This window comes from Doryrhamphus excisus, linkage group LG7 (assembly GCF_037039965.1).
Source record: "Doryrhamphus excisus strain RoL-2023G ecotype Guam linkage group LG7, RoL_Dexc_Guam_v1.1, whole genome shotgun sequence".
Classification (NCBI taxonomy): domain Eukaryota; kingdom Metazoa; phylum Chordata; class Actinopteri; order Syngnathiformes; family Syngnathidae; genus Doryrhamphus; species Doryrhamphus excisus.
Genome location: NC_136363.1, coordinates 12,170,076 through 12,182,794, shown reverse-complemented (window position 1 = coordinate 12,182,794; position 12,719 = coordinate 12,170,076). Strand labels below are relative to the sequence as shown.

The 12,719-nt window shown below is 47.9% G+C and overlaps 1 protein-coding gene across 4 annotated transcripts; it reads left to right on the top strand.

Annotated features, from left to right (window-relative positions):
* Nucleotides 1-345: 345 nt before the first annotated feature.
* On the top strand, nt 346-10,173 carry LOC131102102 (CCR4-NOT transcription complex subunit 3-like). Of its 4 annotated transcripts, XM_058047593.2 has the most exons (19): nt 349-533; nt 996-1,077; nt 2,538-2,605; nt 2,804-2,878; nt 2,955-3,044; nt 3,288-3,416; nt 3,506-3,601; nt 4,819-4,947; nt 5,514-5,604; nt 5,682-5,815; nt 6,016-6,072; nt 6,178-7,045; nt 7,123-7,228; nt 7,302-7,446; nt 7,630-7,726; nt 7,829-8,027; nt 8,261-8,393; nt 8,887-9,012; nt 9,097-10,173. In XM_058047593.2, the coding sequence occupies exons 2-19, from the start codon at nt 1,053-1,055 to the stop codon at nt 9,193-9,195; spliced, it is 2,667 nt and encodes an 888-aa protein (XP_057903576.2). In that variant the 5' UTR covers nt 349-533; nt 996-1,052; the 3' UTR covers nt 9,196-10,173. The 4 variants fall into 4 exon arrangements, with proteins under 4 accessions (XP_078648230.1, XP_057903576.2, XP_078648229.1 ...); XM_078792104.1 differs by having other exon boundaries at nt 346-533; nt 8,887-10,173; XM_058047592.2 differs by lacking the exons at nt 349-533; nt 996-1,077 and adding an exon at nt 1,949-2,102.
* Nucleotides 10,174-12,719: the final 2,546 nt, after the last annotated feature.

Sequence of the window (12,719 nt, the reverse complement as noted above, 5' to 3'; positions counted from 1 at the left end):
TAACATGATTTTGCCATTGGTTGCATTACGATTGGACGTTTGAAATATTACGTGTTATAGGAAGTGTTTAGAATTTTAATTTTGTGTACAAAAAAATAACATTTACAGCACAATAATATAAAAACACAGAATCCGATGTTGGACTTTATCTCCCACAATGCATTGCGGCGTTCGGAGGGAAAGTAACTAGTAAAATAACATTCCATTTAACCTTTGATCTTGACAAACTGTCCAATCGGGGCTGGAGTTGAGCTGGAAGTTGTAAAACCTGGCCTTCGGAAATGACAGCCCTTTCTAACCAATAGACAAACAAGAGAGCCCCAGCACGACCAATAAGAGGCTAAATAGGCGGGACTTCTGTCCAGCAGGGCATCCGAGGAGGAGGTGTTCCTGGTAGCCATCTTGGATGTGCGGGGTGATTGTTTAGCGAGAAGAACTGACAGTTTTGGGAGAAATAGTCTTTTCACTTCATCGTTGAGGATTTGTTGGAGTGGGAAGACCGAGGAAGAGAACCGTAACCCGGACACATCCAGGTAAATAGCTTACAAACCCATTATTGTCCATTTATGTCCCCCCTCTCTCTGCTTTGCAAATTGTGTCCAACATCCAATAGCGACGCTGCTGGAAACTGCAGCTTCCTCACTGACATTAGTGTCCTCTCTGATTTCCTCATGGAAGAAATGCTAGTTGCGTATGAACTGGCTGGAGCGGGAACTTTGTTTTGGTGAGCTGCTCCTATCCTCACTCACTGCTTATAAGCATATACCCTACCTGCAGCTACTTCTCATGCTGCAGCACGGCTCGCTTTGTTGCATCTAACTTTGACTGGCTTTCTGTCATTTCAAGTGCAAAAAGTGACAGCTTGGCCAAGCCAGCACCCGTGTGCTTGCCGAGTGAAAGTGAAAAGTGGAAGAGAGTGAACTCGTTGCCCTAAAAAAAAAAACAAATCAGCAAACTCCATCTGATTCGCTACTTCTCATTTCTTTCAACTGTAGTGAAAGAAGGTATGAAGACATCATCTTAGTCAACATCTTAAGTCATCAGTGGCTGGCATGGCTGATAAAAGGAAACTACAAGGTGAGCCATTGTGTGTCCCTGCACCACTACATTATTGTGTGTCCCTGCACCACTACATTATTGTGTGTCCCTGCACCACTACATTATTGTGTGTCCCTGCACCACTACATTATTGTTGATGCATCAAGGTCGCCACTAACCGTAACAATAAAACTAAAAATAATCTGCCCCAAAGTCTTTTTAGAGAAACAGCAGCAACAATCTGATCAGTTACTCACAGGATAGCTCACATCTCTATGTGGTGGTTTGGTGGGGGTGGGGGGGGTCTGTGGCGCACTGACATCATCATATTTGCGTAGTTGCAATAGTTACAGAATAGAAAAATCGATTACAATCTTCTATATACGGGTTTCAACACTATTAGAGCCTTCTTGACATGGAATAACAACCCTATAGTCATGTTTACGTTTGTATTACCCAGTATAGTTGACATAATAATATAAAATTTAGACTCGCATGTTAGCATTGACAGCATACATCCCGAGATGGATGGCTATTGTCTCATCAGTGTAACATAACTGACACCTGACCAGTGTATAAAGCTACTGTAATGCCGCAGTTTGTGGTTCAGGAGAGACCCATGGTGCACTCCAATCGTTCTGCTAACAAGAAGAGAACACTTAGGCAGTGAACATTTGCATGGGATCTGCTGTCAGCCATAACTCATGCCAGTCATTTGCACTCTCCACACTGCTAACCATGCTAACACTCAGCAAAACTCAGTCAACTCTCGCCAGCTGACGTCACAGGCGTTGCAGGAGACAAAAAGCGAGTAAAAATCCATGAAAATCATGACAAAATGTCTAAAACTAACTATTATGTCACTTCTTTTTATTTCACAAACAAGACTGTGAGATGGGGGAGGGGCCCACAGTGCCGACCATTGCTCTTTGAGAAGAGTGATGTGTGCTTTTACATTTTTTACACGTTTAGGTCTTTGATCATGTTTTTTGTCAAGCTTTATGATTATACACTTTGTCGGGCAGTCCTTGAAAGCACCACAGTTGTGAGACGCAAAAGCGAAAGTAAGTCACTCTTTTGAGAGCCTCTTTGTCTTGTCTTTAAATGTCTCTTTGCTAGATTGTCGTTTTGTGAAAAGCATTATCTGGAGGGATTCCTCTTGCTACATCTTCTTAGTCTCTGGCAGACCTGTTGCGTTAACACAGACGGTCCCATCATGATGTGTTTATGAGCGAGGGCGAACCGGTAGCGTCAAATCTGTTTTTGGGCCGCTACAAAAAATTAATGTATGGGAAACACTCTTAGTGTATTATTTACATGGCAGGAAGACTTTGATCTAAATATAACCTTCACAGCCGCTCTGCCGCCATCAAGGTTTTTCAAGGTTGTTTGCTCGGCATACTCCAAACCCTTGTGTGCGCTGCCGCTCCGCTCACTTGTGGTGAGCTGACAAGGTGAAGGTGTTGCCGTGTATCTCACTTGCTCTTGTCCTCGTCCAGGTGAAATAGATCGATGTCTGAAGAAAGTAGCGGAAGGAGTGGAACAGTTTGAAGACATTTGGCAAAAGGTATGAAACTTTCCTCAGCTTCAAGTATTAAAAAAAAAAAAAATGACAACACTTCCTGTTTATCTAACCACTAAGCGCTATAAATGACTGTGTTGTTGTATTACTGTGTGTGTGTATATATGCTCTAAAAGGTGGCCTGTGTCGACTGAGCATGTTGCGTTGTTTACAAGAGTTTGACCCATTTGGTCGTGTGTGCAGCTTCACAATGCAGCCAACGCCAACCAGAAGGAGAAGTATGAAGCCGACCTCAAGAAGGAGATTAAAAAGCTGCAGGTGAGTTCCGGGCAAGACAGTAAAGTTCTAGTTTACCTTTCATAACGACCCGCCCCAACCCCTTCATCTGCCTCAGCGTCTTCGAGATCAGATCAAGACGTGGGTGGCGTCCAATGAGATCAAAGACAAACGGCAGCTGGTGGAGAACCGTAAACTCATAGAAACTGTGAGTGGGAATCTTCATCTCTTCTTAGAGTGATGGAAAATCATCCGACATGCTTTTGTTTATGTCATTAGCAACATTTGATGTGCACGCATCATCTGCTCTAACCTTGCTGTGATGTTTTGTCACATTTAACCCATAAAGGAAAAGAAAACAAAGCTGTGTAGGGTCCATTTTAGGACATTGAACGTGTCGCTGACACATCCTTGTTGCCGTTTGTCTGCATGTTGGCGCGGTGCCCACCAGCAAATGGAGCGTTTCAAGATTGTGGAAAGAGAGACCAAGACCAAAGCGTACTCCAAAGAGGGTCTTGGTCTGGCCCAGAAGGTGGACCCGGCGCAGAGGGAGAAGGAGGAGGTCGGCACGTGGTTAACGGTCAGCCTTTGGTTCAGTCACTCATCTTATTGGATGGCTCAGACGCTCACTCAAACCATTGAGTTCACCTTCATCCCGTCCTCCCGCAGAACACGATAGACATGCTGAACATGCAGGTGGACCAGTTTGAGAGCGAGGTGGAGTCACTCTCTGTCCAGACGAGAAAGAAGAAAGGAGACAAGGAGGTCAGTCTCCTCCCCCATCCAAGTGTTGTTTCATTTATCATCCACAAGGGCGTCCCAAAGTGTGTCCTCTCTGTGGCTTCAAGAGTGGAGTTCAGATTTTCCCCTAAGTCTGCATCACCAGAGCCATTTGGGTAAAAACCCGCCTCGAGGCATGGCCCAGTTACCGGTTTCACACGGTTTTTCCATCAGAGACGAACAGCTGTTTGCTAGTTGTTGTTGTCCAAGCAGAAGCTGTAGTAGACCTACATTTGATCAATTTTACCGAAGATTTATCAACCCGGGTAGATGTTCGGACTGCGGCCTTAATCACAGAGCGGTTCTATTCACGCGAGTACTGGCGATCAACGGTTCTGTTTCATAACACACCTCATACATAGAGGTTAGTGACATGGTCTAGCAACTATGCTAAATATCATGCATTTGTTCAGTAATTAAATACAAGCCATTAACAAAGGTGGTGGATCTACCGAGCAGGCAAGCGGGAGTGAGCCCCATATCCGTAACCCCGTGCAATGCAAAAACCCTCCACAATGCAACCGTTATGTATTATAACAGTGGTTTATTTGGGCTCTTTTCCTGGGCTCTTCAGTCCACAAAAGTTGTCTTCTTCATGCCGACTTCGCTCTTCACGGTGTTGGTGAATGTGGCGCTGATGTTTAATGAATGAAGCCGTCTGAACATATGTTCATTTATTTAACCGAAGCACTCTGCAGCCTCGCACGGCGCTCAGTCAGCATTAAACGCACACAGAGTTGCTGTGAAACTGACATGTACGTGTAACACGGCAGTGATTGCCGCCATTTTTAAATTGCATCTCTTGAGTCCACGTGAAACTTAATGTTAACTCAGTGGACACCTTGATTAATGAATTAAATATTGATCAAATATTGGAGTGGTTTGATGTATGATCCATTAAGCCGTGAAGTTCTTGTAGCATGTAACACAACCTCTTTGTTTTATGTGCTGCTGTTTAAACTTTTAACATGCTTTTACGTTGATTTCACGCTCTCCTGTTAATAATTGACATTGTGTATAAATGTCTTATAATCCTAAACCTATGGTTCTGAGGGGTTGCTCCGTTCCACGTGACCAATAGCTGCACCATGCAGTCGTTACATTGACTTTATTTCACACTAATCAACATCAAATTTTTCTCCCTTTAAACTCTTCCTCATGTCCACCCTGGTTCCGCCGGTTCTGGTTGTCGGCTTCCGCAGAAGCAGGACCGGATCGAGGAGTTGAAGAAGTTCATCGAGAAGCATCGGCACCACATCCGGATGCTGGAGACCATACTGAGGATGCTGGACAATGACTCTGTGCCGGTGGACGCCATCAGGAAGATCAAGGTTGGTTCGCTGTGGGCCCATTTGGACCCAACGTGTGTCTCAAATGGAATCCACGTGGTCCTCTGGTTACCAACGACTTCCATGGTGAGACTGTGATGGAAGTTTTAGTGTAAGTTGTGACTTTGACCTACAGTAATCTGTACACAGAAAACAAGAAAGACGTACAAAAAGGATAACCTTCTTTTCTCCCAGATCTTTTTGTAACAGTGCACAGAATCCATGACCTCTCTAGCGTTCACTAGCACCCAATAATCCTTTTTCAATGTAGCTGTTGGGACCAAAAGATAATAACAACTATGTTGTTGTAGCCTGGATGTGTTGGCGCTTTTTGGAGGTTTTTTCAGAAGGCTTAATAGGCGGAATAGTTGCTGCATTCTTGGCTGTCTTGTTTTTAGCTGTCTTTACAACAGAAAAGAGAAGGTGTGTGTTCATGTCTCGCATAAGGATTGGGGACGATTGTGGACGAAAATTAATCAAAGCTTAAGGATGCACGTGTGCTAGTTGCAGCGCAGCATGAAGTTGGTGTCACACATTTTGCAGTATCCACATCTTCTTACCTCTACCAGGATGACGTGGAGTACTACCTGGACTCGTCACAGGATCCAGACTTTGAGGAGAACGAATTTCTGTATGACGACCTTGACCTGGAGGATATCCGTAAGTCGACGCTCCATGTTGTCTGTGTAGCTCACAAGACATTCCCACCTCTGATGTGTCGCCCTGTCTCTTTTCAGCACCGTCACTGGTCGCCACATCCCCGCCAGGACACTCGCAATTTGAGGATGAGATTTTTCAGAACTCCAGCAGCACGCCCACCTCCACCACCTCGTCCTCACCTATTCCTCCCTCGCCCGCCACTTGCACAACGGTGAGGAGACACTTCTTTTCATCTCTTTCATCGCTCTGCATTTGAGATTGGCTGGGCAGAAGGTAGATCTTGCATTGTAGAAAAGGAAATAGGCTCCTTATTTTCCAAAGGTGTGTGGGAAAACTAACAAAGGATTATAATAATAAGGTGATTTAGTAGTCCTCATCTTGACAAGCCAATATTGTTGTTGATTCCTTTAGGAGAACTCGGAAGACGACAAAAAGCGAGGACGCTCAACTGACAGTGAAGTTAGTCAGGTGAGTTCTTCTGTCCCATAAAGTTTTCATGACTGATTGACCAATCAGGGTGAAGCACCACCCGGGACACACCCACCAATGAATGTCGTCTCCTTCACCTTTCAGTCCCCTGTGAAAAACGGCAACCCCTCTTTGTCGTCATGCTCTTCATCCTCATCGTCGTCCTCCTCATCTGTCTCGGGACTGACCTCTTCCTCGTTGGTCTCCATGGCGACCATCGCCAGTGGAGGCAGCATGACAGCCGGCAGCTATAGTAACGCCACCCAGCAGCAGTCGCAGGTGGCGCATCAACAGGCCAAAACCCCCATTAGCTCCTCCCCATTGGCGCCCGCCGCCAATCCTGGCAGCTCAATCAACAGCTACCCCGCCCCTTCCGCATCGTCTCCTCCCAACAGCAACACAATGGGGTTCTTCATGTCCAACTCGCAGCCTCCACCACCCTCGCGGCCCACGCCCCCTTCCAACAGCCTCGGACTGGGCCTGAGTCTGTCATTGACGAAAGGCACCGTCTCCGGTTCCACCAGCCCCATGTCCACGGGCCTCGGCCTGTCGGGGATGCCGGCGTCCCTGAGCACCATGGCAAGCCTTCTGTCCAACTCCACCCCGGCACCTTACGCTCAGGCAGCCGCATCGGGCGCCGTGGGCTCCAGCCTGCTGGGCTCGCTAAGTGGCATCAGCACGCTAAGCAGCAGCGGCGTGGGGGGTTCTGTTGGTGCCGGAAGCATCACAGTCGGTGGGCCGACATCCTCCACAAGTAGTCTGCTGGGTTCGGCGTCGGGCTCAGGGATTCTGGGTTTGGTTTCCAGCCAGTCTGGGGTTCAGGGGTCCTCATTGGTGGCACAGAGCTCGGCAGGTTTAACACCAGTGGGCAACGTGGGTGTCATCGGGAGCAATGGGGGCAGCTCAGGACCTGTTGGCAGCGCCGGACTTTCTATCAGACCGCCCAGCCAACAGAAGCAGAACGGAACCAGCAGTGAGTGTCAACGTTGGCCTGCTTGAATGAACAGATGACCGTGACTAGGAATAATCAAATGCTTTGTCTTATTGCAGGCTACAGCTCTGTGGTAGCAGACAGCATGACAGACTCCTCCCCCAACAGCACCAGCCAATCACAAAGCTGCCAAACTTTGTCTTTGACCTCAACAACCAACCAGCTGTGAGTGTGACATACATTCATGTTCGGCCGTTATTGCCTGCTCAGACTCACCCTCTCATGCTTGGACCCCCAGTAAGGACACTGGTCCCAGTTTACTGGGCTCCTTGACCTTGTCGTCCAGCTCGCTGTCTCCAGCATCCTACAGCGAGGCCAAGATGGTGAACAGCGTTGGCGGTCTGCTCAACGGACCACTGTCCTACTCATCAGACAGCATCAAGGTTAGGCCGTTTTTTTTTGAAGACCGGCTAGAATCCACGGTAGACCACCACTGCATCTTTTTTGCTTCTATTTTACAAACACGCCTCACTTGGCCGCATACTTTCGTAAAGTAGCAAATAAAAAGCTCCAAACATGAAGCTATGACATCACAACCAATGAATCTCCTTGTCTGTCCACATCAGCCCCAGGAGCCCCTCAGCAGCCTGAAGTCCATGGCCGAGCGAGCAGCAATCAGCTCAGGGATGGACGGAGACATGCCCCCTCTGCACCTCCCCACGGGTAACACACACACACACACACGTCGTTAAATGGAACACAATGTCAACACTCCCACTCGGCCTCCGCTGAGCAACAAACTGTATGATGATGATGTCTCTGCAGATATCTTCCCCAGCACAACAGCCTCATCGGGCCCTCCCTCGGCCTCGCAGTCCTCCCTGTCCGAGGTCAGCATCCCCCCCTCGCTGGGCGTGTGCCCTCTGGGGCCGGCGCCCCTGTCCAAAGAGCAGCTGTACCAACAAGCCATGGAGGAGTCGGTGTGGACGCACATGCCCCACCCGTCTGACTCCGAGAGGATCAGGTGAGACTCAGCACGTGGTTTGACATTGATGACGTCAATAGGCGGGGATCTCTGGTAGACATCAAATATGCGAAATATATATATGACATTATGTCATCACTCTGTACTGTAATATATGACACTCACGTCTCATCTTGTGTTGGAAGCAGTTTAAACCTTAGAGCATGGTGGGTAGCCCACGAGGGAACAATGAACATTTAACATGCTGTTTTTTTTTTCCCCTGTCCAAATAGGCAGTACCTCATGAGGAACCCCTGCCCCACCCTGCCTTTCCACCACCAGATGCCACCGCCCCATTCGGACACCGTGGAGTTCTACCAGCGGCTTTCCACGGAAACCCTTTTCTTTATCTTTTACTACCTGGAGGTGGGTTGAGTCCGAACACTCATACATAATAATACTGATGATAGTAAGAGTTAGAGAGATGCACCACTACCAGATCATTACTATCAGGAGAACCAGAGCATAGTGGAGGCAGCCACCTGCTGTGGCCCAGTAAGGTGCACTGTATTCGGGCACAGGCGCAGAGCAGTCGGTGTGAAGCTGTCTCTGTCAAGCCTTTTTCACTTTTTTTGTGTGCTCAATGGGGGTTTGTTTTTTCCTCTCACCACGGAGCACTTGGTACAACTAGCACTCAACATGTGTTCCTCTGAAACGGCTAATGTGACGCCTGGGTTAAAGTTACGACAGGCTGTTAATGTCACAAGCAGGAGGAAAAAAGGCGCGCTTGATCACTGTGCTCACCCGCACAGTACGGGTACTGCTGCCTCGCTATCGGATTTCTCAGTATGATGTCCAATTTCCTCATATAGGTTACTCTAGTAAGAATGATGTTTTGCATCTAAACGTGTGTCTTCAGGGAACCAAGGCTCAGTACCTGGCGGCCAAAGCCCTGAAGAAGCAGTCATGGAGGTTCCACACCAAGTACATGATGTGGTTCCAGAGGCACGAGGAGCCCAAAACCATAACGGACGAGTTTGAGCAGGTCAGCTTGTCTCATCTGAGCGCACCACAAACTGACTTGAGGGCCCAAAGTGATAAAATGACCATCTCCTTGTCCCCTCCTCAGGGAACATACATCTACTTTGACTACGAGAAGTGGGGCCAGCGCAAGAAGGAAGGCTTTACCTTTGAGTACCGCTACCTTGAGGACCGCGACCTCCAGTGACAAGGAGGTGTTCCATCCTCATCCTGGTGTTCCTGGATTGGACCTCAGCGTGTCGGCCAAAGGGGATGCTCTGACCCCGCCTCTGTTTGCACCTCCATCCCTTTTTCTTGTGTACTTCAGTTGAGAAGCCCTGTTCTGCTTTTGCCCCGGAACACCAAAGATGATTGGCTGTCAAAAGCGTGCAGGCCCCGCCCCCTCCTGTTACTAAACAAGCTGCGGCACCAGCTCCGGAGGATGAGCTGACTTCCTGTTCTGGTTCTGCTCCAACAAGGGCTCGTCTCACCACCTGTCAAACTGCCTTTACCTGACAGGACTCCTCCTTGGGGCTCCTGTGATGGTCGCCATGGAGACGTCACATTTATTTGTGGCCTGCCAACATGAGAATGTTCTCTGAGCTACCTGAGAAGAATGTACGTCCTCTTGGCCATGAAGACACTTTAAAGAACGTTCCAGCTGAAATGTGCATGACTCCTCCTACTCCTGCCGACCACACCCCCTCGAGGCTCAGGGTCGCACTCGGCTCCTCGCCGCACACCGTCCTCTCTGGCGCCAAGTTTGCTTCACGTCTCAGGAAGTGTTTGATGGTCTAATGAGGGAGCTTTTCTTTGTCTCCAGCGTGGCCCTTATCATTTCACTAAAGGCTTTTTTAAGACTACAACTTTTATCCTCCAATGTTTGGAGCAGTACCTGGACAAGAGACCATCTTTATATTTTCTATTTTCTATTTTGTTAGAGGGTATATTTTTTTGGTTTTTATCTCGGAGCAAACAGAGGAAGCTTTTTCATTCAAGGAGCGCCTGACTGACTTTTGACCATTTGTTGACCTCTGTGTTTGGGCAGGAAGAAGTGGTCGGCGTCTGCCTCTCCTTCCTTTCGGAGCTTTGTTTTTGTTGTCGGGACAGCACGGAGAAATAAATAATGACATAAACATCAATAAAGGATTGTAAAATATGAATAAAAGAATTACTTTTAACAAAACTGCTTTTGTTTTGTGCTGTTGAAAACAAAACAAAAGCGAATGCGTGCCTTGAAGCGCAGTTTCCCTCCATACCAACAGGGGGCATCATTCACACCAACTGAGTTGACCAGTTAAGCTCATTTGCGCCACTGCCTGGGGATGGCAGAAGAAAAAATGCACAGGTTGAAGCCTTTCATGCATGCTCATATTTCTTATGTCTCATGCATCTCAGGCCTCTCATGCGTCCTGGGCCTCATGTCCATCAAGCCTACCACACCTTCCATGCATGTCAATTCTTCTCACAGCCTCCATGCATCTCAGGCCTCTCATGCCGCCCGTGTCCTTCTGACGTCTCTCATGCATCTCACACCTCTGTACCTCCGATGCATCCCATGCCTCTCCAGTGGGGCCAGCATGACGTAGCACTCCGGGGAGCCATAAAGCTTTAATGAAGCTTTAGCGTGGCGCTAGCAGGGAAACTCATTAGCGCCGTGTTCCACTTACAAGCACGCTGAACTTAAACACCTTTCATTCTCAACAGCTCATATTTTTTACATGAGGTCTGCTTTTTGTCGCGTGGCGGGGAGGGCGGCGTGGAGTGTTCATGAAATATGGACGCTCTACTTGTGGTCAAGCATGTTTCTGTGTTGCTGATGCCGTCTTTTAGCGCAACTAAACGTACGCTTACGTGTCGACGTTTGTGTTGTTTTCTTTTCTGTTGTTGCGCAACAAAATGGTTGATCTTGTTTGTGTGTTAATGAAGTGAAAAGATGTTCTTCATCACACCTGGGATTCTTTATGGCCTGCATATTTATTTTCTTACCTCTTCAGGGATTGTTACACTCACTCCATCTTTCCTCACCCTGAGTTAACCATGGGGGGGCAGGGGGGAGGGTCCTATGAGAAATTAGATGCCATATGGTGTTTTGCTGTTTGAAGCAGTTTTCTTGCTCTTGCTTGATTGAGCAACACATCCTCACAGAACCCAACTCCGGTCAGACCGCGCCCCCGTCGTGAAGTCAGACTTAAATGGTTATTTAGCGTGCTAGCATTGCTGTTTGTCCACCTCTTCTTCCTGTTTATCCGCAGGCAGACACACTTTGACCTCCGCCAGTGAAGCGTTTCCTGTGTGTGCGTCTTTGTGCGTGTTGGTGACGTGCCCCACCCCCCCGCAGGCCCGAGGCCGCCTTTGCTCATCCTGTCTACTGACTGGACTGAGGTTCTGGCAGGGGGAGCGGGCCGTCTGTGGCGTCATACACGCCCCCTTGACCCTGCATTCCACCCCCTCCCCCCCAGGAAGTGATGTCAAGATTCAAAGTAAAGAAGACATACATTGGTTACCATGGAGACAACCACAGCTTCACCTTCCATTGTCTTGGTAGTGTCGCATGTTCGATTCCCTGTGGCGACTACAGTGCAGAAACAGTTGCCATGGCGGCAGAAAATGATGTCATTGATTCATGGCAGCCATCAATGATTGATGAGGATTGGAAACTAATTGGTTTAAACATAGTAGGAGGAAAGTATCGATCTATCTCCTGCTCTCTGAAGAACTCGCTGGAACCTTCGGCGACTCCATCAAAAGTTACCGGTGTCTTCATCAGCTGATTGGATGTCCTTTGTAGCTGCTCTCTGATCCCGGGTCAGCCCTCCTCATATCCAAAAACACCTCGAGTACATTGTGGTGTTTGCACGTCCCACATGTTCACTTGTTGTGCTGCTTTGCACCGCTCCAATGTTTGTTGCCGTAACAACCAGGATGGAAATGCTCTTGTTAATATTCAGAGGCCACTGAAAGGTCAACACAGTGTGGCTAAAAAATAGCATTTCCACTAAAAGAACAAGAACACACCGCTGGAAACACCATGACGAACGTCACCATGGCCGTGGTTCATCACCGGTAGTGGAGAGAATTAAAGTGGTTCGCTGATGGTGTAGTGTTTCACTTCTTTGATAATGTAGCGGTTCACTGTTGGTGCATGTACAACGTCAGCTGGGATTCGCTCCAGCTCACAGCATAATGATGTAAGTGAATGCTCCTGAATAAGTCAAATGCTCATTTACGTTACACGTTAGCAGAGAGGATCCTTTGTGACGTTAAAGCAGGACATGATGATGATGATGGTTTCCATTCAGTTCTCATAAATGACGGATAGCATTGCAATGAACAGCCGCTAGTAAGTGTCTCTGTTATTTATTTACTTAGCATTTATTTCTTTGACCAGTGAAGCTTTACGATACCGAGTCACTAAAGCGCACATGTTTTTACTTCCTGCTGACCTCCATTTTCTACCTTGTGGGCTGAAGCCTATCCCAGGCAGACCAATCTTACACCTTGGACTAGCAACACGATGTAAAGCCAAATGCTAAGTGCTGCTGAGTAAGAACCAGCCTTGCTGCAGACACACTGTGAACATTTGCATATGTAATATTTCAACATCCCAAGGAGGAAACAAGCTTTGCTTGATTTCCCTGAAAGAGTGTGGGGGGGGGGGGGGGGGGAGGCCTAATTAAGTCGTTAGATGCTCGGGCTGTGGTTGTCAAGGTAACTGATGACAGACTCATG